The sequence below is a fragment of the Nesoenas mayeri genome (genome assembly GCF_963082525.1).
Source record: "Nesoenas mayeri genome assembly, chromosome: 5".
Taxonomy (NCBI): Eukaryota; Metazoa; Chordata; class Aves; order Columbiformes; family Columbidae; genus Nesoenas; species Nesoenas mayeri.
Genome location: NC_137548.1, coordinates 58386805 through 58413442, shown reverse-complemented (window position 1 = coordinate 58413442; position 26638 = coordinate 58386805). Strand labels below are relative to the sequence as shown.

The following is a 26638-nucleotide window of genomic DNA, read 5'->3' as shown; positions in this document are numbered from 1 at the left end:
CACAAACCTAGATGCTTATAGAAGCCATTCACACCAACTCACACAGAAAAAGGGCCTTTCCAACAACAGGCTACATTCTTTGCTTAGTCATAGCCTGGAGAACTGTAAAAATTGGTGCTTAAAATTTAGTGGTTTTGATCAATTTGGAAGCCAAACATTAATGAATTCTTTCTACAACTGATAAAATGTTGTTTAGAAAACAACATATTAATCTAAAGGTCTAAGTGTAGGGCAATGTCTTTCAGTTTGTGGTCCATATCTAATATATCAACGTTAAGTGGGCATGAGCAAAAGCAATCTCTAATGCTTTCTTTAACCATTGAATATTCTGATGGGATTTGCAATTCCTTTGGAAAATCCTTGCGGGTCCACCACATGGTAGAGTTTGATTTGCTTTTTGGATTCTCAGACTACAGCTCACCAGCTACTGCCTGCAGCTTTACCAAATGCAGCTTTCCTGTTGCTTCTGCATTGGTGGGAAAAGCTCTTCTTCCAAAATGTGCACTCTATTCCGTAGATTATTTGGTGGAATCAACTGTATGTTAAAACTAGTGTGCAGAAATCTTTGCCAGGTAAATTTCTGGGACCTTAACCTTGAAAAACTGAACATAGAGAATCCATGGAAAAACTAAGTCTATAATAGAAATGCCATGACTGCTAGTTGAAATGGATCTAATGCCACTTTTACTGAGAAATTAGAAAAACTGTATTTCAGCACAGCCAGAAAAGCCAGTTTCACATATCAGATCATCTTTGATCATAGTGACTTAATCTTAATGGGTTATCTGTGTTTTTGAGAACTTGCTCTGAACTTGAGAATATAACAACATTAGAAATGAGCAGACGTATTTTTGTTAAATGCAAGCTCAAAGCTAAATTTATAGATATGTTTTGTACTTTTTACTCTGAAATGGCACAACCTATCTAGAAATACAAAGTACAGCTCTAATTCTGGTGGTTTCTACCCAGACAACAGTGGCCATGTGATTGATCTGGTAAATGATCAGCTACCAGATGTCAAAATATCAGAGGAAGACAAAAAGAAAAACCTTGAATTACTAGAAGAGGCAAAGAAAGTAAGTGAGCGGTTTCTGATGCGCAGAGGCAGAAAGTCAAGAAGCAGCCTTCCGGAGTCACCAACAGGTAGGTGCAGATTCTGAAAACAAGATTTTATATTCTACTTCAAACATCTGCAAAGGCGTAAGTAAGCATCTACTGTAATACATACATTGCTAATGTATACATACGCTTAGTTAATTTGAAGGCCAGAATTCTTCTGCCCCTCAAAGTTCCATACAAAACAGAAATTACCCATCTCTATATTCAGATGTAACAGTGGAAAATGGTGTAATGTTTTTAAGTGCCTGAATGACACTCTGCAGACACTGTAGCAGGAATTAATGAAGTATTTCTATTGGAATCTAAAAAAATGGTCACAAACTTCTGTTTGTGAAGATTTTCTTCTTAAAGTGCCTGTTGTACATAAAATGAAATTTTAATGGCAAGATTCATACTCCTGAAAAAACAAATCCCCTGGAGATAATGGCACAGACTTTTATTCTGAACATAGTAATAAACTAAGCTAAATGGATCAAATCCTCCTTTAAAAACAGCAGAAGACAATGTTTTGTTCTAGAATGTCAATTGATTCCCCCCCCACCTCCCTCCCACCCTTGTATGAAGTGTCTGAAAACTAGGACAGAATACTGTTTTATCATTAAATAGGACTTTCATCTAGCTTTGAAATGTCAATTCAAAACTAAGTTCTATCTTAAAATTGGCTTGACACTTTCTGGAGGAAAAAAAAATTAAAAATATTAAATTGTCTTTTACAAAAAAAATTCTAAATTCCTTGTGAAACCTTGTCTTGTGTCTACTTCTCTGCAGTGCTTAAAGTGTCAGAAAACTGAGGAGAATAAGGATTCTGTGTATCAACAGAATTGTATTAGTTCATGGCAGTTGTACGGTGCTATAAGTTCCTAATTGCCAAGTACATTGTGACAATTAAAATGACTTGTGAGGTCCTAGACAAACACAACTGATGACTATGAGATTCATGTTTTAATCCTATCTGAATTTTTTAAATTCATAAACTACAAGCCAGAAAGTAAAATTACCTCTATTTTTTGTTTTTGTCTTTGTTTTAATGAAGCAGTTTCCCCTACACTTAGTCCTAAAGTTTCACCAGTAGCATCTCGGAGCAACTCTCTCACTCTTCCAGTTCCAGCAGGTAAAATTATCTATACAGGCTCAAACTTCAACTTATAAAGGTAACAAAAAATGTCGTTTTTAATATATCTTGAGGAGAAGTCAAAATCTATAGATTCAGGCATCTCCTCTTAAATATTACAAAGCTCATGAATGCCCACAAAATATAGTTTTATGGGTTTTTTTAATTACATTTTTATTCCTCTGGTGCTGCTGGATTACGTGTTCTATTTTTTTCTTCAATAATGGAATTTTGAGAAGCTTTAATGATCTTTCACTTACTATATTTTAGATTTTTTTCCCTCTTTTCAATAGTATTGTCCACATTTTAATTTTGTCCTTAATATATTACGTGGAACTGTGCGTATATGTGTTTGCTAATGCTGTAGTAGTAGAAATTTTGAGCAAAACATCAGGATATGCCATAATTATACGTGTCTCTCTAGGGTCTGATGTATGCACAACCACTAACAGTGAGTCAGTATCCCCAGGACAGGTAAGAACTGAACTGTCTTCATATAACCTGGTTATTACATCACTATATTACATTATGCTGTCATATTAGTCTCGAAGGAAAATGAGGTATTTTGAATACCAAGATTGGATTATTTCTATCTTTTTCTGTAGAGTGAGGGACTAATAAATGTTAACTCTGAAGACAAAAATCCATGAGGTAACAAATGCAGAAGGATCACAGAGATCTGATTAGTGCATAAAATGGAAAAAGAGCCAATATAATCCTAATCTATGGAAAAAACTAATCCCTAAAATTACTTCATAAATAAATGTGACAACCAGTGTAAAAATTAAGAGATTCCAAGTTCATTGATCAGTATCTGTATCTAACATTTGCAACATAGATATGAAAGATAACTTGTAAATCAACTTTTCTTCCTAGAATAACAGAACTGTGAAAGAAGATGACAGGCAAACTGCAGAGGTAAGTGTTTCACATTAACTGTTGAACAAAACCTGCCTGTTTGTCTTAGCACTCATGTGACAGACTTGTGTGACTAAAAAGCTAAGAAACTGTTCACTGAGTGAGAAGAAAAATGGTACTGCTCTAAGAAATTGTGAAGCACCTGCAGATGTAGTGGAGGTACAGCTGGCCTTTGCATCCTATCATGCACCCTGTTCCAGCTCAGTTAAAATCAACATATTAAATAACTTTGAAATTAAAAATATCTGCTGGAGCCACTTTGGTGTATGCTGGTGTTTTAGACAGACATCATCTTCCAGACTCCTTTAGTTCCTATACCTCGTGTTCCGTGCACCTGATGGGATGTTACTGCCCCACACAACTACTGGCACAGCAGTTTATATGAATGCTTCCTAATTTGTTTTAGGTAATATCAGATGGCCCTTTAAAGAGATTTGGCTGTGAGTGGATTAGGCAATACTTACAAAAACCAGTATGGCAGCAGAATTTGGGAGCAGTAACTATTATATAAAGGAGAGGAGTAGTAACATATTTAAGTCAGAGCTCAAAGTTAGATTGTATGTTGGTTGCCTTAAATTGCTGACACAAGCGGCCTTAGACAAATACAGATTCTGCACCGAAATAGCCAAGGTATAGGCACATATTCTTTTGCCAGTTCTCCTGTAGAGATTGCTGCCAAGTTATAATCTATGGTACTGCACACAAAGTAAGAAAAGAGAAATTAAAATATGTACTTTAACATTGCCTACAAGCCTATGATTTTTGTTTCCTCCAGAGGCTAGGGACTAATGTAAAACAATAAAATGAAAGTATTATAATAGTGCTATAAAATCCAGGGTTAAAGGTGTGTACTCAGAGAAACCTTACGTTAAGATGATGAGAAATTTTGCTGTATGTGGATTATTGTAATGGACTCTGGAACGGGAGGTGGTTGTCTCAAAAGTTCAGATAAGAGATTCCCAATTAAGTGTCATTTCAAGTGCCTTTTAAAAATTATTTCTCTCGTCAACAGCACATTTAAAAGCAAATGTCACTGAAAAGGAAATGGCTTTTTACAGTGAAAATTTGTCCTTGGGCAGAGCGAAAAAAGAAATCTGCACTTGCTTCTCTATTTTATGTGTGTCCCTCTGCTTTCAGAATGCTGCAAAAGGATTAATTGATCGAAGGCAGAATGATCAAAGAAAGATTTCTCAGGGAAGGTTGGTTCCTCGCGCTGCTGGTTTTGAAAATTCCAAAGAGAAGCTCTCAGAACAAAAGGAAAACTTCGATCCACGTAAACATATGGATACTTTACCTAAATGTTCCCCTTCAGGTGGTGATGGTGGCAGAATGTCTCTTAACACTTGCATGAATGTTTGTGAAAATGAACTTGGAAAGTCATTCCTCAAGAAAGCAAAAGAAAATGATGTTCCTTTAAGGACCCATCTACCAGGACCAGGAATAGGAAATATAGACTCAAAGCTAAAAATTCCTGTTCCAGAAATAAGGGACCATAAAGTTTCATGTAAACCAGAATTTAAAGTGTGTGGACTGCATCCTCCTTTACTACGGGCTGTGTCATGGGATAGCTTGGAGCCCGGACAGAAAGATAAAACACATTTAAAATTACCATCTGAGGAAGATAAAAGCCTTGTTGCTGGTAATAAATCCAGCAATCAATTAAAATCATTCAAAGACCTTCAAATCCAAGTTCAGCCAGTTCGAATGCAAAAATTGACAAAGCTCAGAGAGGTGAGTCCTACCATCAATGTATCCTATTCTGAAGTTATTTTCATATCTTGCTAAAATTTCAACTTGCTTAGCATTTTTTTTATCATTGCAAGAAACATACAGTAATATAATGGAAAACAGTTTCAGCAAAATCAATGCAGTATTGTACTGTGGTTTTCATTTGCAACTGTAGTAAAATTGTATCCTGTAACTAAATTCTATGGAATTATTCTTAGTTCTCTTCAAATATGCATCAACTGCACTGTGGTCTCTTCAAGATGCACATATGGATGTGCATATACTCTTGCACATGCTCCCAGAAAGAAATTGTAATACTGGTGTCAAGAAAGTATTAATTGCTTTCATTGTAACAGAAAGGTGAGTCTAAACCACAATATATCTCATTTTTTGCATCGTTTATGTGACCTATAAACAGGAAGCACTTGATTAACAGCCACACCATTTATAAAACATACTCGGGAGTAAAATGATCTATTTTGATTTCTAAAGAGAATTTTAAATCTGAAGAATCTTTCCTTCCTCAGGATGTAACAACATTCTCTTTTAAAGGGTCACTTATGCCCTTTTACTTCCTTTGCTTCCCTGTGCATTGCTTTTTCTACCCCTTCGGAATTGTCCTCAGATCCACAGGCTCTCTCAATATATTGGCTAATTAACGGATTTCTGTATGAGTGGGCTGAGACCTGCATATAAATGGAAAACTTACACTGAAGTTCAGAGACAGTTACTACACATTATTTAAGGGGTGACGAGCCTTTGTGTATTGTATACCATTTGTGAACTTTCTTTGGTTTGAAAAATCACTTTTACATTGTTTAGCTGAATGGTTTGGGGTCCCGTGTTGGCTGGTATTCTCCCTTCTAAGGGCAGCAGTCCTGTCATTCAATATTACTAGCCTGTGCAATAACATTACATTTGCAAGATCTTAGGGGACAGGAAATCAGTTTTGTATGTTTTTTTTGTTTACTGAATGTTCTCAGAAAATGTGTCTAGAGTTTTAAAACCAGGTGTCCCTGGGAGCAGGGGCATATATGGGGTAGCCAGACTTAAAGTTCCTAATTCTAACATGGTACAAATATGTCAGCTTCTTGAAGGATAGACTTGGAATATGAAATTTATAAATTAATCCATTGTTAAATAATTGTCTAAATGATTAGTAAAATTTAAGAATTAAACCCTAAGAATTAACCAGTGTATTGAAAAGTAGAAATGTCATGAAATTATAAACCACCATAATATGGAAGCTACCACATGTGTATAGCCAAAAAGACCTTTGAAAGAAACAAAAAAAGTAGTTACTTTCCTTAACAGACTAGTAAGAATATTTTCTTTGACCTCCAGTAGTTAATATTTTATGATGCACACAGGACTGGCACGTGAGGAACTCAAATTCTGCCCTTTGGTTATTTCATTCAAGTTGTATTGCTTGGGAATGGCTTCTTAGTTATTAATATTTTCCTGTTTATGTAACACGCATATTCTTAGCATATATGTACTGGAAGTTTTGATTGTAGAGACAGTTGAGCCATATAATCTTGGAAGTCCTAGAAGCTGTTAAGCACAAATAGTAGTTACAATCAGAAAATTAATACAGCATGATATGTAATTCCGGTTAGGTGAGATTTGAACTCTGTCTCCAGTAGGAATTGTCTACTTATAGACAAAAGTGGGTGTTTGTGCATTTTAAACATATTTGAGAATGTGAAAGTAGAAAATGAGGAGATGAGGAGGAATAAAATAACAAGGTTTAATCCCTACCTGTAAGGAAAAGGGGCAGAGTACAGTAACAGAGAAGTAATAACTTGCAGCTGTAGCATGCCAAGGTTTGGTGTGAATAAATCCTACTGATTTAAAAGTGGTAAGTTCTCATATATCCAATTTTCTGAATTTTTTCTTCTTTCTGGGATACTTACTACTATGGCTATATTCAAAACTACTTTTCCCACTCTCAATTACTAAAACTCTATTTTACCAAAACTCCATTTTTCTGCTTGAGTAAAGGGCACATGTTGCAAATCTCTGCCTGACCAGGAATTTTTCTAAATAAAGCATGTATGAAATTTGAAATATGGTAATATTTAAGAGTGTGTGTGTGGATGTACATTTATCCATGGAATATAGCATCTGACTATAACTTGATATAAATATCTCCACTATTTATTAACTAAACAAAATGTTATATTGGGTATTCTCATGGCAGGATTATTTACATTCAGATTTCTAGTTAAATTACTTAGAAATGTTACTGTTTTTCTTAACAGGAGCACATTTTGATGAGAAATCAAAATTTAGTCGGACTTAAGCTTCCTGAACTTAGTGAAGCAGCTGAACAGGAAAAAGGTGCAGTATCATAAAAGCTGGAAGGAGTGTTTGTTATACACTGATTTTTATAATTGACTAATATGGAGGGGGAAAAAGTATTTTTCTTCTATTGCAGTAGTAGTTTTAATGAAGCAGTCATGGACGAGGGTAGCAAATAATAGAGACCAGTAATAGAAGTATCTGAATTACTTGATGACCTGAGCCAAGAAGATACTGTAGGTATAATTACAACCAAAAGAAAATGCATGCCTGGAACAGAGTCGAGCTTGTACTGCATAGGTGGAGGACTGTCTCAAGTTTCAGTGGATTTCTTTTGTGGCCATAAGGGTGAATTTGATCCTTAAAAGTATAAATAAGAAATAGATTGCTTTATTCCTGCTTTTTTAATTTTAGTATATGTGTAGCAAATATTGGAATAGCATGTTCAGTTCTGGTCCACAGCTCTATGTCAATGTGGGTAGATAAGAGTAAAGCCAGAGAAGCGACATAAATGTGATTGAAGGATTGGAAAAATCTGCCATACAATAAGTGGATTTGTTTGTGTTCTTTGAGCTCAATTAGCATGATTTTTAATAATGAAAAGGCTTACAACTGTGTAAATGAGGAAAACAAAATTTGGCACTAATTTTTTTTTTCCATCGAACACAGGCAAATGAGATATGCTGCCTGTAGACTGCATCTAAAAAGATTCAGAATAGAAACAAAGAGCAGATATAATCCTGAGAACAGTTCACCAACTGGAAGACATATATAGCAGTAGTGCTGAACAATCAACTGAAAATATGTAAATCAAAACTGTGTGTTTGTTTGGAAGTAGTCAAGTCAGAACTTGCTCAGAGTGTTTTTAATGCCACATTAGCTGAAATGAAGATAGTTAATATAAAAGGAGCTGAAACTGATTATCCAATATTTCATCCAAAGACAATTTCCATTTTTTCTAATACTGTTCATTTTGCTAATGCATAGATTTGCATTGGGACTGTTTCGTAAGGCCTTAAAGTTTCTGTTACATGAGGAGATGGCTGAGAAATTACTTTTCATGTTATCTCTGGAAACAGACTTATCTTCAGTCTGAATGGAACAAGATTAAAAAGAGACGACTTGTCCTCTTTCTGTATTTAGTGATTATATCTTTGGATTCTTAGATATGGTAATATTATTCCTGTCACTCTGCTAAGATATCATTTCCCAGAAATTATTTAGCAGGCTCTGTTTGAAAGTATAAAATAGTTGCCGTTTTGCCAGTCTGTCACATAATGTAGGTAAATTTGAAACTTCTGAGGAAAACATTATGAAAAGCTAAGCATTACTTGATGTAGCTTTTCAGCCAAGACCTCATGAGCATCACAAGCTTTTTAGAGCCCATTAACTTATCTAAATGATAGCCAGAACATTAAGGGTCAACTCCTTATCCTCAGTGGGCAAAACAAGTGAGGGTCAAATCCTTAGTTCATTTGTTAGGGAGACTTACTTCCTTACATTGTCAGAAAAGCCACCTCGTGCTTTTTAACTGGAGTAGTAATTTTGCTTAAACAATAGGAAATAGCCAGCTACTTCATTTTTACTGTAATGAATCAAATATACTGGCTCCATCATGTTTTGCTATCAATGCCAAGTTATTGTGATCATCTTAGTAAACACAACTTTGCATCTACAGTAGTTTAGAGAAGTGGAATTTATTAGATCTGGAGATGTGGTGTCAGGCTGGCATTTTATGAGGACACACATGACTGTACTTAAGTGCCTACTGGGATTTTTAAATATAAAGAAAATGCACAGAAATGAAATGTAGCTAGAAAGAATCTCCCATTCTTTTCTGTCTTTCAGAAGACATGATGTTAATGCTCTCCACATTTACAAAATTTGAGCTTTTTCACACTATTTGTTTGGCAAGCCTAAGAATCTTTCTGTTGTGCCAGATGAACAGAAGAGCTGTACAAAGATATCTTCCCATGTCTAAGATTCAGACTGGGGAACCTGACATTCCTATAGGAGTGTCCTTAATTAAATTCTGGCAAGATAGAAGGAGATATGGAAATTTTTATATGTGAAATTAAATGAAATGAAAATAAAGTTAACTAACATGAATTTTAAAAAAGGTTTAAGCCATATCTTGATCCTTGTGAAAGTGACAAAAGTAGAGAGTGCATTTATAACCTTTATGTCCTGTTTCAACATACAGAGCAATCAAGTACACGTTGTAGATTCAACACCATAAATGTTGCACACAATCTCTAGTATAGGACATTATAAATGATAGGTTAGATGTTCTAGTAATCAATGTGGGTTTGGTTTGAATTCTAGGAAAAATACTACTACAGTAATTGTTTTTCAGTGCATTAGAGACTATCAGGGCACTTAACGCTTCAGTCTTTCTGATGCTGACTATTAGTTAATGCAGGATTTTTCAAATCACATTAAGCGTTTTTTTTATCTGAAAATGTCTTTAGGGCCTTCACCTCTCCCCTCTCCCACTGAAGAGGAAGAGACAAAGAATAGCTCTGATGTCATGCCCAGCATTCCTGATGTATTGCTGCGAAAACTACGAGTGCACAAATCGCTTCCAGGAAGGTAAAAGCTCATTAGAAGTAGAAAGACATCATCTGGGGGAAGACAGTAATGGTTTCCAGTGAATTCCCTGTATGGGGATCCATATAAGTAGAGAAATATCTGCATCTTAAAATGTGTAACACTGATTTTCTGAAAAATTTTAGGGAGAGCACTGACTTCCAGTAACTGGCCAGCTTTTAAAATTAGTTTGTAAGTTTGATATTAAAAGTCTGAAACCTAACTTGTGTGCTACAAGTACACTTTTTTACAGATTCTTGCACTGGGCTGTCTACTGGTTTTCAGGATTGCTGCTGCAGATATGAATTCTTGTTGAAAATGTTAGTATTTCTTTCCCCTAGAAAAATGATCAGGCCAGATGTTACTTTCCAATGGTAAAATTTGGGAATGTAAGAATTCTGCAGTTTTTCTGCAGGTGAAGATTTTTCATGGAAATTGAGTTTATTTTGCACATGTACTTGAAGGACTTGCTTGTGAATTCCCTGTCTTGGCCTGTGCAATTTGGCACTTATCAACCTGCTATGGCTTGGGAGTTTCTCCTTTCCCTGTTAACACAATCTGAAAACATGTGTCTGCAGGTTATGGATGTGTAGGGTGGCACCACACAAGATCATTTTAAACTAGACCTATTGTTGCATAGTCCAATGTAACTATAGCAAGGGAATCCTCTGGTCCATACCCTTCTGAGGTGGAGTCATAATAGACTATACCTGCCAGGTGTTTGTTGAGACCTTTAGAAATACCAATTTTCAGTCTGATTTGAGTTTACTACTACCCAAACTTAACATTTTCTTGACAGGGTTTACGTGGAATTTTCTTTTTTGGGGAGAGATTTATATTTAAAATGATAAAAAAGTCCATAATTTCAGAAAATACTTTGCTCTAGCCCAAGAAATCTAGGGAAGAAAGCGCAAATTAAGCGTTTATCACCACATACCTTGCATACCTTGCACTGCTGATAACTTTAGAGACTGAGCATATTTTAGTTTGTATTGCATTGGAATGAAGCTGAGCTTCTTCCATATTTCTGCATAAGCCTTTTCTTTGAGAGAAATAAAACCATAAAAAAATGCTTATGAGACTTAAAAACAATTCCATACATTTGGCCAAAACTATTTCTCAATTCACCCATGTGTTTTTATTCTATAAATACGAGAGGCCTTCAGTCATTTGAATCAGTCAGTACGTTTTCTCTGTGCAGATGAAATCAATATTTAACATTTGTTGTGAAAGAACTGTTATATACAACATTTCATATAAATGAATGCATGAGGTCAGGAATTTCAGAGACAATTGCTTGATCGTAATCAAACACTGAAAAGAAAAGTAATTTCATAGCTAAGTACAAAATAGGTAAATGCTGAACTGGCTTTGAGGATCAGTTAATATACAGATCTTCTGGTTTCCAGGTAATATTCTTTTATCAGTTGGCTTGATCGATTGAATACACAGACACATAACTTTTAATTCCTACTATCGATTTCTCAGAATGTTCCTAGCCAAAGGAAAGACACAATTTTTATAATTCTCTGCTGTGTTACACAACACATACAAATGCTTGAACTTCCTTTTAGAAGGACTACTCCTTCTAGTAGGCTTCCTCCTAGAATAACAATAAGTAATATGAACACTAATACTTTAGGCACAGAATGGTTTGCCAACACAGGGGACATACAAGCCTCCCTCTTCTAGTTAGTGCTAGTATCAATATTATTCTACCAAATACAAAAAATCTACTGCCCATTTATGCCAGATGTGTTGACTTTTGTATTTTATGATTAGTGGTGCAATGAATATTACAATAATATATTAATTTTCTGAAAGTATCACGTCTGAGCAGTGCATGATCGGTATGTTAACCACAAATCCTATCACTGCCATCCACTACATTTTGTATGTATGGCTTGTGTCATTTCTTTCAGATGCTTTCTATCTGTATTTCCTTGCATAAAGCTGAGTAGCTCTCTGATGTTTTGGAGCAATTATGGGAAATAAGAACCTGTAAATTCAAACGCAGGGGATGACTGCCATTAAGTGAGATCTTGCAATATAATGTTTTCTGTCTATCTTATTTATCTTGTAGTATTCTATGAAATTCCATTTTGATAACTTTTTCTAGGCTTTGTGTAGTCATTAACCATTCTTTTGGTGGAAAACTCGTAAAAGTCAAACATATATTTTGTCAGTGCCAGTATCATGGTCAGAATCATTGTATGCTAACTTCTAACAAAGTTAGCAGCCAAAACAGGAGAGTTCAGTACACAGTGAGCTGGGGTTTGAATTTTGCCCATCTGTATTTATTTGTGATCATCATTATGAGGTTTCAACTGTTAACAGAAGGAAAATGGGTAAAGGTAGAAATTTGAAGTGTAGTGTATTAAGTGACCCATAACTCCAGAATGATAACTTCTGTTTTGCTCTTATACTTGCAATTTATCACAGTGTAGTGCAGACAGCAGTATTTGCAGTTGCCAGAAACTTTGGTATGTTGTTGCCAATACTCAGGTGATACAGTGCTGTTGCTTTAAAAATAAAAAAAGGTATAGCCATAACAAGTACAACTGAATTAATTAAATATTGGTTTCACCAAAAGAAACTATAAAATATGTAAAGGAAGGATGTCTTTTGTTGTTCTTTTTTATTAAATATTACAATGGCTTTGTTTTTATAGACAAAACAAATTAAAATGTGAATTTTCTGCTTCTATTTCTAGCTCTCCTCCACTTACTGAAAAAGAAGTTGAGGTGAGTATGTTCTTAAATTCGTTATTTTAGACATATGCCTCAATTCTAAGTGGATACTGTAAGACTAAGGGTGGTTACTAGAATCAGGTAATTGGATTTTTTTTTCCAAAAAAATATTTATCAGAAAAGAAACCTATTGAGCTCAATAAAAATAACAGTTTTATGAAATATGGGCAGTTGTCCCAGACAGTATAAACTGTAAAAAGACAGAGTAGGAGCAAGTGAAATGTTTTTTGTGTATTTTTCCTAATGAAATACACATTCATTTTGGCTATTATTACAATATGGTAGTAAAAAAAAAGAAATCAAATTATACTAGAAACTAAATTATTTAAATTACATTTCTGTATTGGACAATAGGAGCTTTGGGGCAGTTTTTGATATCTTGCAGTTCATTTACCTGATTTTTACTTTTTCAGTTCAAGACAATAATTTTTGGTAGGTTGCTCTTTAGCTTGCTGCCTTTGTTACTCCTTTTTTGGTCACATACCAGTTAAGCTATGTAAATATGTTTTTTTTCTTCCATCTAAAGGAACTGCTGGAGCCTTATGCTTTGCAAAATTTTAATGCTAAGAAATAATGCATCTGGTAAAGAAAAAAAGAATCTTTAAAAGCAGAGTGCCAGGGAATAAAAATGTTAGCACTTAAACTGTTGCTGGCTTCAGTGGTAGGTGTTTATCCCTTAGGTAAAACAATGCAAATGGTGAGCTCATCCCTGGACTTCCTCTGCACACACTATCTGTTGAAAAACCTTGGGGACCCTTGGAGGAAGTCCAGCTAGAAAACAGCTCCATTGTGACTCTGATGCTTCTCGTAGGCTGCTTCCTTCATTGTGTCTCTGCTCTACTGCTCTTCCAGAAAAACAAGCAGGAAAAGAGGCAGCAACACATTTATTCATATTTTAGAGGAAACAAAGAGGAGTGATTTTTGAAACAATCTAATGTAAAAAATATTTTCGATTTTCTGTTTCAATACTCATTTAAGCACCAAAGTTTGTCAAAACTACCTTATTCATAAGTTGTTATTGGAAGTTACATTGCTGTGACACTTATTTTAAAATGCCTTTTTTTAATCCGAACAGAATGTATTTGTACAACTTTCCTTGGCCTTTAGAAATGATAGTTATACCTTAGAGTCTAGAATTAACCAAGCAGAGAGAGAAAGAAATCTTACTGAAGAGAATGCTGAGAAGGAACTGGAAAACTTTAAGGCAGCCATTACGGTAAGAAAAAAAAATCATTCTTTTTGTGAACTATAGTGTACATGAAAGTGCACATGGATTTGAAATATGTGTGGCTGTGCTTGCTCATACCTATACTAAATGTGGTCCCAAAACTTCATTTTCTGCTGCACAAGCTCCTTACTGTCGGCTGCCTGCCACTCTGCACAAGAGAGGGCTCTTCCTGCTAGGATGGGCCACCATTGCTAGAAATGAACAGAGGATGTTGCCCCATTCTTTGGGAATAAATATTGTTAATTTGCTGTTCAGTTCTTGGAATAAGCCTGTGACAAAGCTAAGAGCCTTCAGAACTGCAATTGGAGCACTGATCCATGCTCTCGTGGGCGAGACCTTCTCTAGCAGTAGATTTGAGGTGTCCAGTTAGGTGAGACACTGAAATGATCCGAGTCCTGAGATTTGTGGCTTGAAAGACCTCTTAACTGCAGATAACAGAAGTTGGTATAGGAAAGGAAACAGTGAGGACTTAAGGAATATATGTAATCCCAGGATCAGGTTATGGGTCTGAACACGTTATTCCAGCTGTCCCTGATGTTTTTGTAACAGCCATAGTTTTCAGTCCTTTTTGCCAGCTCTCTCTGGATTTTCTAATCGAAATGTCAAATATATCTCTGTGTCACGCAACTTATGTGCTCCACACATTTCTGTGCAAAAAAGGAAGGGATGCTTTGATACTATGCTGCTAAATGAAATACCCATAAATCCAATTTGCATGTTACAAGGAGGTGCTGCCATATATTTGAGGAATAGGAGAACATGTGATTCTGCCATTTAATTTATCAAGAATGTAAGAAAGGATACAATAAAAATAGGTTGTGATATTTACATCTTTCTATAGGACAGGCACATGTCATATGGCTCAATGACAGTTTTACCAGTCTTTACCATTTTTTTTTTGTCAATCTTGTGATAATTGATGTTTTATTCAAAAACCCAACTCCAAGAGAAAGCTGATTTATATGGACTTCAGATTTGCTAGAGAAAATAAGCAATTGAGAGTTGCTAAGAAAAACTTGAAAATCTGAAGTTCTTCGCATGTTTTTCTCAGATTCCCTTATGCCTTCTTAGGTCTTGCAGTCAAATTTTTTGTGGAATTTGTTATCACAGTAGCTTCAGTGATAAATAAGTTTAAGAATTTATTGTTGCAGTTGTTGCCATTGTGCCAAATTCATCAACATCTTGGCTGTGTTTCTTCAGCAAAGATGTGCACTACAAATGCAATTTCTCAAATGACTCTACCCAGACAGTTACTGCACATCGCTCCCTTCTTCTGAAGGGAGGAAGTAGAAGAGAAGGAGCGGTTATTCTTTTCTCGCAGATCATTTGAATGCCTTGACTTGTTCTTGCAGTAATACAGGTGAGGGGTTGCAGGGAACTAGGGCACAATGCAGCTGGTCGGAGGCAGAACTGTGTGAACAGCAACACAATGATTAATTACCTAAGACACCTCAATACCAAAAGTGGTGCATCCTGAAGATGCACTTTAAAAATATAAGAATCATCCGGCATCACGAAGTCTGCCTGTAGGTCTGAACTAAATTGTATTGGGCTTTCTTATATCAAACTTTTCTGTGAACAGAAAACTCAGTGAAGAGGTGTTCACTAAGGCTTTGGCTAATAATACATGTAAATTCACTCTTGCTTTTGGTAACTCATCGCAAAAAGTTAAATGCTTCAGTGTTTTTCAGTATTAATCGGAGCTATCAAAGTGACAATATTAATCCAAAGCATAAATGTGTGTATTGTTATTAAAAAAAAAAAAAAAAAAGGTTAAGAAATTGTAATTGCTGTTTGATTTACAGGCCATATTGGTTTTCATTACGCTTTTACATTTGGAATTCTTGAGACTATAATGTCTTATTTTCTGAATAAGTGAAGTATCATGGAACTGAAATAACATAAATGGCCTTCTTAAAACCTTGTGCCCAGTGAATTAAGATGTTCTTTGTGTTTTAGCAATCATTTGTAAGTATTAGGTCAAATAAGATTTGCATTTGTAAAATTAATCATTCATTTCAAAAGGAAAAATATTGCAGGTGTGCCCAGCCCTTTTTAACCCCTTGAAAGGTGTGCCTGCAAATGCAGTGAAACAGAGCAGCAGCACTTTCTAGGTAATCTCTGATAGTAGGGATGGCATTCCTCTGGGGCTGCTGTGTCCATGCGTAGTTCTGAATGGACATGTCTACCCCACCTCTTCATCTGAACTAGAAGTGGCTGGACATGATGGTAAAACTGATGTATTTTCACTTCAGTCTTCAGCTCACTTGTGGCATCACTATGAACACAGAGAAGCTTACCAGAAGCTATTGGAGGATATCGCTGTTCTGCGGCGTTTAGCTGCTAGACTGTCTAGTCGTGCTGAGATGGTTGGAGCTGTTCGCCAGGTAAGAACATCCTGGTGTCTGACATGTATCCTCGTAGTGCATGTTCCCTCTTTCTCTTTTTCAGCCATAGCTGGCGGTTATATTAGCCCTTTGAAGTTTATTTGTCATTTTGACAGATTAAAGATTTTTTTTGTAGTGTCAGATAAGGCACCATTTCAGCCTAGAAACAGAACTTAAACAGATTACCCATGAAACTATTTAACATCTGTACAATAGGAGCATATGTATTATTCAGACCTATAGCTGCTTATTTAAAATCAATGCAGCATGAATAAGAAAGCTTTTCTGGGTCAAATAGCTCTTCTAGTTCAGTCACCTGCCTTTGGCAATAGCTTAGTCAGACAACTATAAAGAGTATTTGAACAGAGCAAGTATAAATGAGAACACAGCAATACCCTCCTAGATTCAAAATTGTTGAGTCTGCCTACCAAACTAGACTGATGCCAGTGAATAAGACCTTGGAGGATTTGAATACAAGCATATGTAACTAATAATATAGGCACACAGGCAGACTGTATAAATATATGATAAACCAAATTATAGTATTCGTGCATATATATGAATGCGTGTGCATTTGTGTTCTAATTAGGTTCAGAATTTTCAGTCATGGAGGTACTAATATTTCTTTAAGAATAACTACTGCAGGGCATAAACAGAGGTGAATGATTTGTTTGAGAAGTGTAGAGGTGACCTGAGTATTCCCTTCATTTCTTCCTTAGGAGAAGCGGATGTCAAAGGCAACAGAAGTAATGATGCAGTATGTGGAAAACCTGAAAAGAACATATGAAAAAGATCATGCTGAACTAATGGAGTTCAAGAAACTTGCCAATCAGAATTCTAGCAGAAGCTATGGCGCATCTGGTAAAAAATACAAAAATAAAAAAATGGTTTGTTTTGCCTCTATACGGAGAGGTGTTGGTGCTATTTATGATAAAAAGTGAAGTATCATGAAAGCTGTTCATGAAGTTCTGATCTACTGGAGCAGATTTCAAAAAGTTAGAGATATAGCAGCTAAAATATATCCTACGATCCATGCTTAATGCTATAGCTTGGCAATTTAAAATCGCTATCATTTACCAAAGTCTCAGAAGATACGATGACAGATTCATTGACCTCTTGCACATAAGTGTAGCTTGCACATTTTAATGCAACTAATTTAATTATTAAAATTTCATTATTAAAAATGATATTTTCCTTTTGTAACCTTTACATTCCTAGTTTGCTGGAGACTGAAATACTCATATTTTCTTTTGCAAAAACTTGTATATGGAGACAAATAGTGGGCTTTTGCCTGATCTCAGTAAAGATAGTAATGGTTCAATTTTTTTGCACTTATTTCAAATTTCTTCTTCAGGTGTAACTGAGACTGGAACTGAATGACAGATAAAAACATAGTCACTGCAGACTTCATAGAAATATACTGAGTTAGAAATACAAGCAAGGGCTCTAGTAATATTATTTATAGAAATAATAATAATAATAATAATAATTTATAGAAATAACAGTCTAAGACTGTTCTTTGTCTACTGTTCTTTTGCAGAAGATGGAGTACCTCGTTCATCTAGATCCATGTCTCTTACTGTTGGAAAGGTATTTCTACAATATAAAGAAAATCAAGTGAACAAATCCTTTGTAATTTTGGATATGTGGTCAAGAATGACTGTGCAATAATGATAATGTTTGCTGTGAAGCTATAAATAATGAAGGGACCTATTTATTTAAGAATAAATGTGTTCTGGACCACATACTTGTGTTCCAGGGAATGGCTTAGGTCCTGTGCTTTATTCTAGTTCCTCAATGAGGATGCTGAACATGGGATCAAAACTTACTATGTGATCAGAGATTCCATGATCCTATCATTTTCATTATCTTAAGATTTCTGTGATGCTCAGAGTAACTTAGATATAAACAGTTATTTTAAGTAGGGTTCATTTTTTTTTTTAGTTAGCATCTGAATATCTTGTTGGTATGACAAAGCATTCAGAGTGAGAGACTTTCTCAGACTGCTTTGGCTTGACCAGTTAATAACTTTAACATGACCAGCGTTCCATTTCTGCAAAACTTCCAGGTGTTGGAGATCCAGTTTGTTATAAAACTTTAAACAACTCCAGTTGTTTAAACTTCCTAAAACAACCAGTGATTTGAGAGATCCAAGTCCCAATGTGACCATTATGAAAACTGGTGGTCAGAAGCATTAAATTGTGTCTACTATTTCTCTTCCGATTTTTATTTGTTTGGGTTGTAGTTCCTTTAGGTTTTGTTTATTCCTGCCACCTCCGAGTACTGAATAGAAAGAATTAGAGCACAGAGCATGCTGAGGGCAAGACTGAATTTCAAAATAAGAATGAGAAGTTGAAATGGAGGTTCTAAAAAAAGGTAAAATTTAATAAGGACAGATACAAGTCCTAATAATAAAGGTAAAACAAACAAACAAAAAACCAACACTCAAGTAGATTGCCTAACGGCTGCGAACTCTTCAGTATAGTGTGTCAGGAGCACATTAGACAAACCTCTGCCATTACTGAGCAAGTATAGTTGGTTTTGTCTAGAACTAGAATCATGGAGTAGGTGACTCCTAAATGTTTTGTAAATCTGTTTAACTCCTTTCATGTCAAGTTATCTAGAGCAAAATCTTGGAAGTATTTGGATGTGCACTAAGATGAAGCTGTTAGATGTTATATGTGTTTGAATTTTTTTTACTCAGTAGGAAGTGTAGATTTCACTAGATAAATGTCACAGGATAAAGTACTTGGCTGCTTACCTAATGACAACAATATGATGTATGCTCGAGCTATAGTATATTATGTAAAGCTGGCATGTGTTTATCATGTAAAGAATTTCCATCGTCTCTGGGCAATGTAGGCAGTGTTGTGTGGTGCTAGGTAGATGTCTGTCAATTCAAGGATCTGGGAGGAGGCTCTGTTCGTTTGCAGAGGGAATGGATGTTATTGTTTCTGTAAGTTATAATTTGTACGTTTAGAATTAATTAATATATCATAGTGGATACAGGCTATCATAACAGGTACATTGCAAGAGAAGAGTTTAATGTGTAACTTCATAATTTTCCAGCCATTGTGACACTGGCACTTTTCCCAGCTATACATCTGGTTTAACCAAAGATAATCACCTCTAATAAGAACTGACAGTAACAGCTCAGAACATACCTATTGTGTGACTTACTCTAATGGGCTCTCAGTGTGGAGGGAAGAAGTAGCATCTCTGTGCACCACCTCATTTCACACCAAGCATTTGCCATACCGGACATGACTAGAGGAGGTTTTGGGAAAAACCACAGCCCTAACAGCCACTTATTGTAATTTTGCTCCCAACTTTCCTTTCCCCTAGGGGGTATTAACCTACATCTTTGCTACACCTATTAACTTGTAGAATTGTTCTTCAGTCTACCTTGTTGTATGATAGAAAAAAAATGTTGTTTGTCACAGAATATGCCTCGGAGGAGAGTCAGCGTTGCTGTTGTCCCTAAATTTAACTCCTTAAACATTCCTGGTCAGTCACCAACAGCTTCACCTATACCTTCAATGCCATCCCTGGTAAGTAAAACCCATAATTGAAAGATACTACTTTTTGTCTAAACCACCTTTGCATAGGGGCAAGCCATAGTTACTAAAAAAAACATAAGCCCTTTCATTGGTTTAATTTGTTTTGACCCCATCCTAGTGAAAAGGATGTACAAAAGTAATCCCTGCTGTGTAAGGGACATACGCTTTCAGAATCTACATCCATAGATTATCACTTTGGAATCAGCTGAATAGGGCCAGCTGATGATCCAGACGCTTTAGAAATCGGTTGAGCCAATTTGCCTTTTAACCCGTAGTAACATCTGTAGTAAAAGTAGTTCTCCACTGTAGGAAAGAAGTTTTAGCTAGAATCCATGGAAGATTATTGTTCTGCTTCTCTTCATTGCCAAATAGTCTACTAAAGAGAAAAGCATGCAGTGAATTTACAGAAATGTATGTGGTACAAATGTAGAAGTTCTGTGATGATGTGGGATTAGTGGAGCTATTAGCCTTTGCCTTGACTTTTTGGTTATAAAATTTTAATAAATTAAATGAGAATCTAATCTGAACCTAATAAATCTATGTAAATGCTTTGGAGGAAAACTGCAAGGCATACCAACTGTTCATAGATAGCTAAGGTAGCACATAACCTGAAAATCATGCAGTTTTCCGCTATTTAAATGAGGGTTGTTGCTGAGAAGCTAAATCCATTTTAGTTTTACAGAAACAATCTTTTGTGCAATTTAGTCATATACTCAGACTCAATTGTTTCAGGAATCAAGTGTGTAAATTAACCATGAATTATTATGATTTTTTTGTTGTTTAAAATTTTCAATTGAAAAGAAATTAATGTTCCTAGAGGAGGAACAGAGTAAATTCACTCTTCACTGATCAATATATAAAGATGACTTTTCTTGGAAAAAAATAAGCAGGGTAGAAGGGAATATCCCAGAAAATTCTTACTGTGCAAGTTCATTGTTTACTGCGGTTAGTAGGACTAATTCGGAAGCTCCACATTAAAGATATCTTGCTCATGGGTGTGGGAAGAAAAATTAAATAGCACATTGTCTTTTTACTGAAGACTCATTTCATATTAATTCACAAATGTAAGATTTCTTGCCATTTTTCCCTTACAGTCTGAATCACCCAGCAATGGAAGGAGCAATCTAACATCTACTCCCGTTCTGCCAGCACTTTTAGAAAAGTGAGTTTTCTCCAGGTCATCTCATTACCTATTAAATCCACCTATGAAATTTAAATGATATCATTTCTATGTTTCCTAAGAGAAGTTGTACCAAGACATACAGTATTTAAATCAGTGACACAATATCGATTTAAGTTGATTCATAGTGTGGTAACTGTATTTTACTGCATCACCATCATATTGTTCTTTTAATGTTCAAAGAGTTCACAAGCAGTGTCTCAGAACTACACCAAGCCTGCTATGATCATTAGAATTGATCAAGTAAAAAATGCAGCAGAACATTATACATTTAAACATTTGAATAGACCTACCTTCAGAACTTGACAAAACTGAGAGTAATACATACAATTCATGTGGCTTTTAAAAAAAATAGGTATTTCCTGGAACAAATGAATGCTGTATCTAAAGCTGGCCACGAGCAATCCTTAACTTGACTATCCCAGCAAAAGTTGTGTCCTGCCCATGCCTTTTCAACATGTGATCAGCTGTTAAGAATGGTATTTTGAAATATTATGATATCCAGCATCATGTAGGTTTTTAAACTTACATGAATAAACATAAATATACAAAATTCAAAAGTATAATTTATTATAATAGTAGATAATGAACATTTTACAGAGGTAAAAAGATTTATTAAATGGCATAGTAATTACCTTTTTAGTATAAAATTAATTGAACATTCAGCTAAATTAAAGCATTAGGTTTGAGGTTTTAGTTTTAACAACCTAAGAATCTAACAGCTAAATAAGTTTGCATTTTAAAATTAAAAAATAGAGATACAAAGCAGAAGGGGGTTTTGTTTGTTTTTTTTTAGCCTGGTAACAAGCAAATACCTCAATATCTGTATTTTTTCTAGTACATATAAATTACAACAATATTTTTCATTAAATCATTTGCTCTTCTGACTCTATATTACTTAGGATTAGTGTAAATGTCTTGAATGGTTCTATGAGACATTCCATGTACTTTCAGAGCAAAGTAATAGTTATATGGACAAGGAAAGCAGAAAACTACTCTCCTGGAAAGCATTTGAATCTACACATTTTTGGAAAGAACTTCTAAATTCTTTCAGTTGAAGTTCATGTGCACATATAATTTAATTTTATACAAGTTTGTGAAATATAAAGCCTCTGCAGCACTAGAATACGAAGATGGACAACAGGAAAACATGTGAGACTGGGTTGAGAACAAACAGCAAAGTCAAGCTGTTCTACAAGGTCTTTGTAAACAGTTGCCATGATGGACACAGGGACTGTTGCACTTGCAAACCCATGTGTATCTATATTTTATTCATATGTATAATCAGCTTAGAAAGCAAAAACAAAAAATTGTCAGGAATATTTCCAAATACTTATCTCTTTCAAGAGATGTTGTACGTTCCGAGGAAGTTGCTTGCTGATGTTTCAGAAGTAAAACTTACTAAAACATCACATTGATTTTTGTTGTTGGTTTTGTTACTATTACTATGGTCATTTTTATGGTTTGCAATGTCACAATAAAATACAATATTAATTTAAGTTAAAATTTGTTAGGATGATTTAAACATGAAAATTAAAAGCTTTAAAATATGCAGATCTCACATCTGTATGGAATAATGATTCTTGCATATTTTATTATTAGCACTGAGGCAGGACAAAGTTTATCTTATGTCTTTGTTTTATCTCTGTGCTTTACTGAGAATGAAAACATGCAGCAATTGGGAAAACAAAACCAGTGAACTATGGCACTAGTAGTTACAACTCAACTCTACAAGATTTAGACCATCTTTGAAAATGGTACAGAAATTCAGGGGGGGCGGGGGGAAATATTTCTTACTGCATCTTAAGAAAACAAATCATGTTGTCAAATGACAGAAGTAGAAATTGAAATTCAAGTTTAAGCGTAAGTATGTAGTGTAAAATTACATAGTTCAGCCAAGTTTTGTATATTTGAGCACTTCAAGCGTATATTCATGATGTGTTTAAAGTTCAAGTGAAAATAATATCTAGGGTTAACAAGACTTATTGCGAGAAAATCCATTGCCCACAGATGGTGTCAATCTGGATGAAGTGTTCTGCCCTTGTTTTTAGTGCCAGAAAAATAATGCATACAAAAGGATTAGATCCGAGAAGTTGAAATGGGATCCACTGTTGAGCATGTTAAACTTTGACTGATAGATTTGCTAAGTCATGTCTGAATTACTTGAACTCTTTGTCCCAGACTTAAATAAGTAAGGACAGGTGAGCACTGCAGAAAGAGACCAATATATAATGGCTTATGCTTAGGCTAAACGTCCAAAGCTTTTGCTTAAGAAAAGTTTTAATGACAAAAGCTATGTATATACTTTTTTAACCTGTGCATCAGCTCAACATATAAAGTCAGCAGAGGGGAATAAGGCAAATAAGAAGAATTATTTGTGAAATTATACTATTTCTATTATTTTCCTCTGACATAGCAGGCTACAATTTCTAAGCTGATTTTTTAAAAGTTGAGGGAAATGTTTAGAAGAATAGCAAATAGATGCTATGGATAAGCCAGGAGACGAATGCTCTTTTCTGTAAAGAAGAAACAAAATGCAAGTTTTAATACCTTAGAAACATATTAATTACTGTTCTTAAATTACAACATTTTGAAAATAAAATTTTGCTTAATGTTTAATTTTTTTCTTTTGGAGGACATATTATTTCTCTGATATACATTAAAGAAGAAAAATCAGGAGTCACAAAATTGTGTGTGATTGTTCTTGTTTAGTAGTATAATCCAAATACAACACATTCCAGTGGTATTATTTTCTGTTTGTCTGTTTCTTTTGTCTTGGCAGTGGTAAGACTAATGGAGAGCCTGACAGTGAAATCTCTACTTCTGTGCTGACACAGAGTGGGTTGGAAGAAATCAGTCCTGAAACTAAAGCCAAGATAGAAGAGGAAGCATATAACAAAGGGTAGGAATATTTTTATGTGAACTAAATCTGTAGATATGTGCTACCAAATGAGGACATATGTTTTATAATGTAATTTTAAATGCAAAATGAGTTACATAATAAAAACAACCTCCATTAGGAACGTGGGAAACAATGTGACTGAGCTTCACTCATTGTATTTGCATCATAGCTGTTCACTTCCACCCTTAATTAATATTAACCAGGCTGTGGGAGAGCAGCTATATCAGAGACTCTGGGTTAGGTTGGTGTTCTTATGTCAACAGTGTTCAGCTTTGTGATAGGATAATCCAAAACCACTTTATAAAATCTTTATTCTGAAAAGTGTATATCGAAACGAGTAAAGAGTAGGTATCAGCTTTTGCAGTGAACTTGTGTCATTTGTATCACAAAGTGCTTTACACAGCAAGTTTTGGGGAAAGTAACAGCTTTGGGATCTGTTTCTGAATGTCAAGCAAATAACTTTGTATGATGTGAAGAGCAAGACAAAAATTGTGATCCTCTCCTGCAGAATCTAACAGGCCATCTCTCTTGAGCATTGATTTGCACTTTTTCTAAAGAAAAGAAAAATAGAGAGGGTGTTCAAAATGGTTGAAAAATAATAGAGAAATACTTACCAACTCCTTTACAACAGACAAAAGTTGTGCTCTGCTGAGGACTATAACCTTTCTTTTTTAAGATGATAAATTTGGTAACAGAGCTAATATAATTCTCTGTTAAGGAAACATGGCTCTGTGTGCCGTACTCTGGGTATTTAGCTAGATTTACTTTTTTCCATGTGCTGCAACACTGCTATTTGTGTTTTATTGCACATAACAAAACATAAAGCTAATTTTTTGTTACATAGGAACAGGCTTATACAGCATGCTAGAGTAAGAAAAATGGTTTTTGTGTTAAAGCTATCAGGAAGGCTTGAAGAAAACCAAAGAACTTCAGGAACTGAAGGAAGAAGATGAAGAGACACCAAAAGAAAGTCATGATGAACATGAAGAAAGTGAAAATGAAGATGAGATAAAAAACCTGAAAAGCAGGTGAGACAGTGGTGTAATATGTCCATACAAGAGTGGCCACGTTTTTCTATTTGTGGTACCCAGCCAAGTGTTTAATACTGTTATCTTGACATCATTTCTTCCAGTCTAAGGACACATATTTGAAATAACAGTATTTTCACGGAAAGGCATATTACAAGATAACATAATTGCAAAATGCAAAACTTTCTATTTTGATATTTCAACTCAAATTGTATGTTGACATCAACTTGTTTCATCTTGATGGGGTTTGGTTTTGATTTAAGGTAAAAAACATTCCACAGAAGTTCTTTAGATGCCAGAAGGCACGGTTTGTCTCATACAAATCTTAATTGAGGAATCTGATGCCCATATCTGTGCCATATGGCCATATGACCAAAGGGTCTTTGCAGGTGAGTTTTTCCATACATCTACTAGATCAATGCAGATTAAGACAAGCTCTCCAGTTATGTTGGACTAGCTCTGATTTGGACCTGAAGCATTTGATACTTAACTGGAAAACTTTCTGAAATTTTCAGCTTTTCTTAGAGTTAATTATCGAGTTTCCTTAGTGGTTCTACCACTCAATTCAATATACCTGCAATTTGCTGAATTTTAAAAGCACAGAGACTTTTGCATTAGAGAGGAATTGAATGCTGACCAAAGTAAGTAATATGTCCAGTCCCAAGCTAAGGTAGGGATCCTTACCTGATCCAGAAGAATTAATTTCCATTCCATTTCATAACCATTATGATCATAAACATCTGTTAATTTGAGATTTCAGCCATGTTCAGAAGGGCAGCCACCTCACTAATCATGAAACTCTTAGGAAGAAATGTTTACAGCATGTTCTGTGTTTAGCTGAGCAAGCTATGAACGGTGCAGAATTTTACATCATATCAGGCTCTGCGATTTGCCAGTTGACAGGTGGAAGAAACAGAAGTCAAGCTTACAGTCTTCAGCTGCCTTGCAAATATCACTGATATCTGAGTGTACAGCTTTTCCTAAAAGAACAGTCTGATTCTTCTTTGATGAGGTGTTTGTATTTGGAAGAAAGATGGTGCACCGTACATATATGAAACTTCTCAAATTGAAAAACTTAATATAATAAATTTGCCTATGATTAATATATAACAGTTTTCTTTTAATTTTACAGCAGACTTGAAGTCATCATTAATTATTTACATATATTGTACCCCAAACTGTGTAAACACTGGAATGTGGTATGGCTTGTAGTGGCTGCGATAATCATTTTTGCCGTGGTGTTGGGAATCTACCATTCATACAACTCCTGTGATGAAAAATCAGAGGGACCTGAAGGGAAGGCCAGCTGTTCTGCCGCCCATCAACATTCCTGGTGGAACTCAGGATTTCAACATGAGCAACGCACTGAATAATAGAGGAACAACCATGTATTTATGGTACCTGAGCAAATACGTGTATTAGGACACAGTTGTTATAGGTAGTGCTTAGTCAGCCTTATGGTTGTTAAATATGATCTGTTAGACAAGTGAGTTACTCCACACCATCAGGTTTGGGGATACATTGTGAACATACCTTGCTAAAATGACAACCTGATAAATAATCCTGTCTGTCCTCTTATTGTAAATGCCTGATAAAAATAAATTAATATCGAATCATGATAAGGTTTTGCAGTAATCAGCAACCAGCAAGACATTTAAAATAATGATTTGCACAGGCCATTATTTCTGCTATGGTTTTGAAGAAAATCATAAAACTTGCATTAGCAGTTAGTGCTTTCCTTTTATTTTCTGAATTTACTGGTGATTGTTGAAGTACTAATGGCATTTCAGTCCTTTGGGTTTAAAGAGTCTAATTGATTTCCTTATTTGTGATT

General features: G+C 35.1%; 1 protein-coding gene across 1 annotated transcript in view; it reads left to right on the top strand.

Moving 5' to 3' along the window:
* Nucleotides 1-26177, top strand: part of IRAG1 (inositol 1,4,5-triphosphate receptor associated 1) — a gene marked incomplete at its 3' end in the record, with an annotated part of 41000 nt that extends 14823 nt beyond the window's left edge. The window contains exons 4-20 of the mRNA XM_080345748.1: nt 970-1143; nt 2153-2230; nt 2655-2704; nt 3107-3148; nt 4286-4879; nt 7141-7219; nt 9652-9772; nt 12483-12513; nt 13595-13735; nt 16003-16134; nt 16854-16995; nt 17675-17724; nt 19578-19685; nt 20789-20856; nt 23657-23776; nt 24673-24804; nt 25937-26177. Of these exons, the coding sequence (XP_080201874.1) occupies nt 970-1143; nt 2153-2230; nt 2655-2704; nt 3107-3148; nt 4286-4879; nt 7141-7219; nt 9652-9772; nt 12483-12513; nt 13595-13735; nt 16003-16134; nt 16854-16995; nt 17675-17724; nt 19578-19685; nt 20789-20856; nt 23657-23776; nt 24673-24804; nt 25937-26177 (2303 nt within the window). The remainder of the gene's footprint in view (nt 1-969; nt 1144-2152; nt 2231-2654; nt 2705-3106; nt 3149-4285; nt 4880-7140; nt 7220-9651; nt 9773-12482; nt 12514-13594; nt 13736-16002; nt 16135-16853; nt 16996-17674; nt 17725-19577; nt 19686-20788; nt 20857-23656; nt 23777-24672; nt 24805-25936) is intronic.
* Nucleotides 26178-26638: the final 461 nt, after the last annotated feature.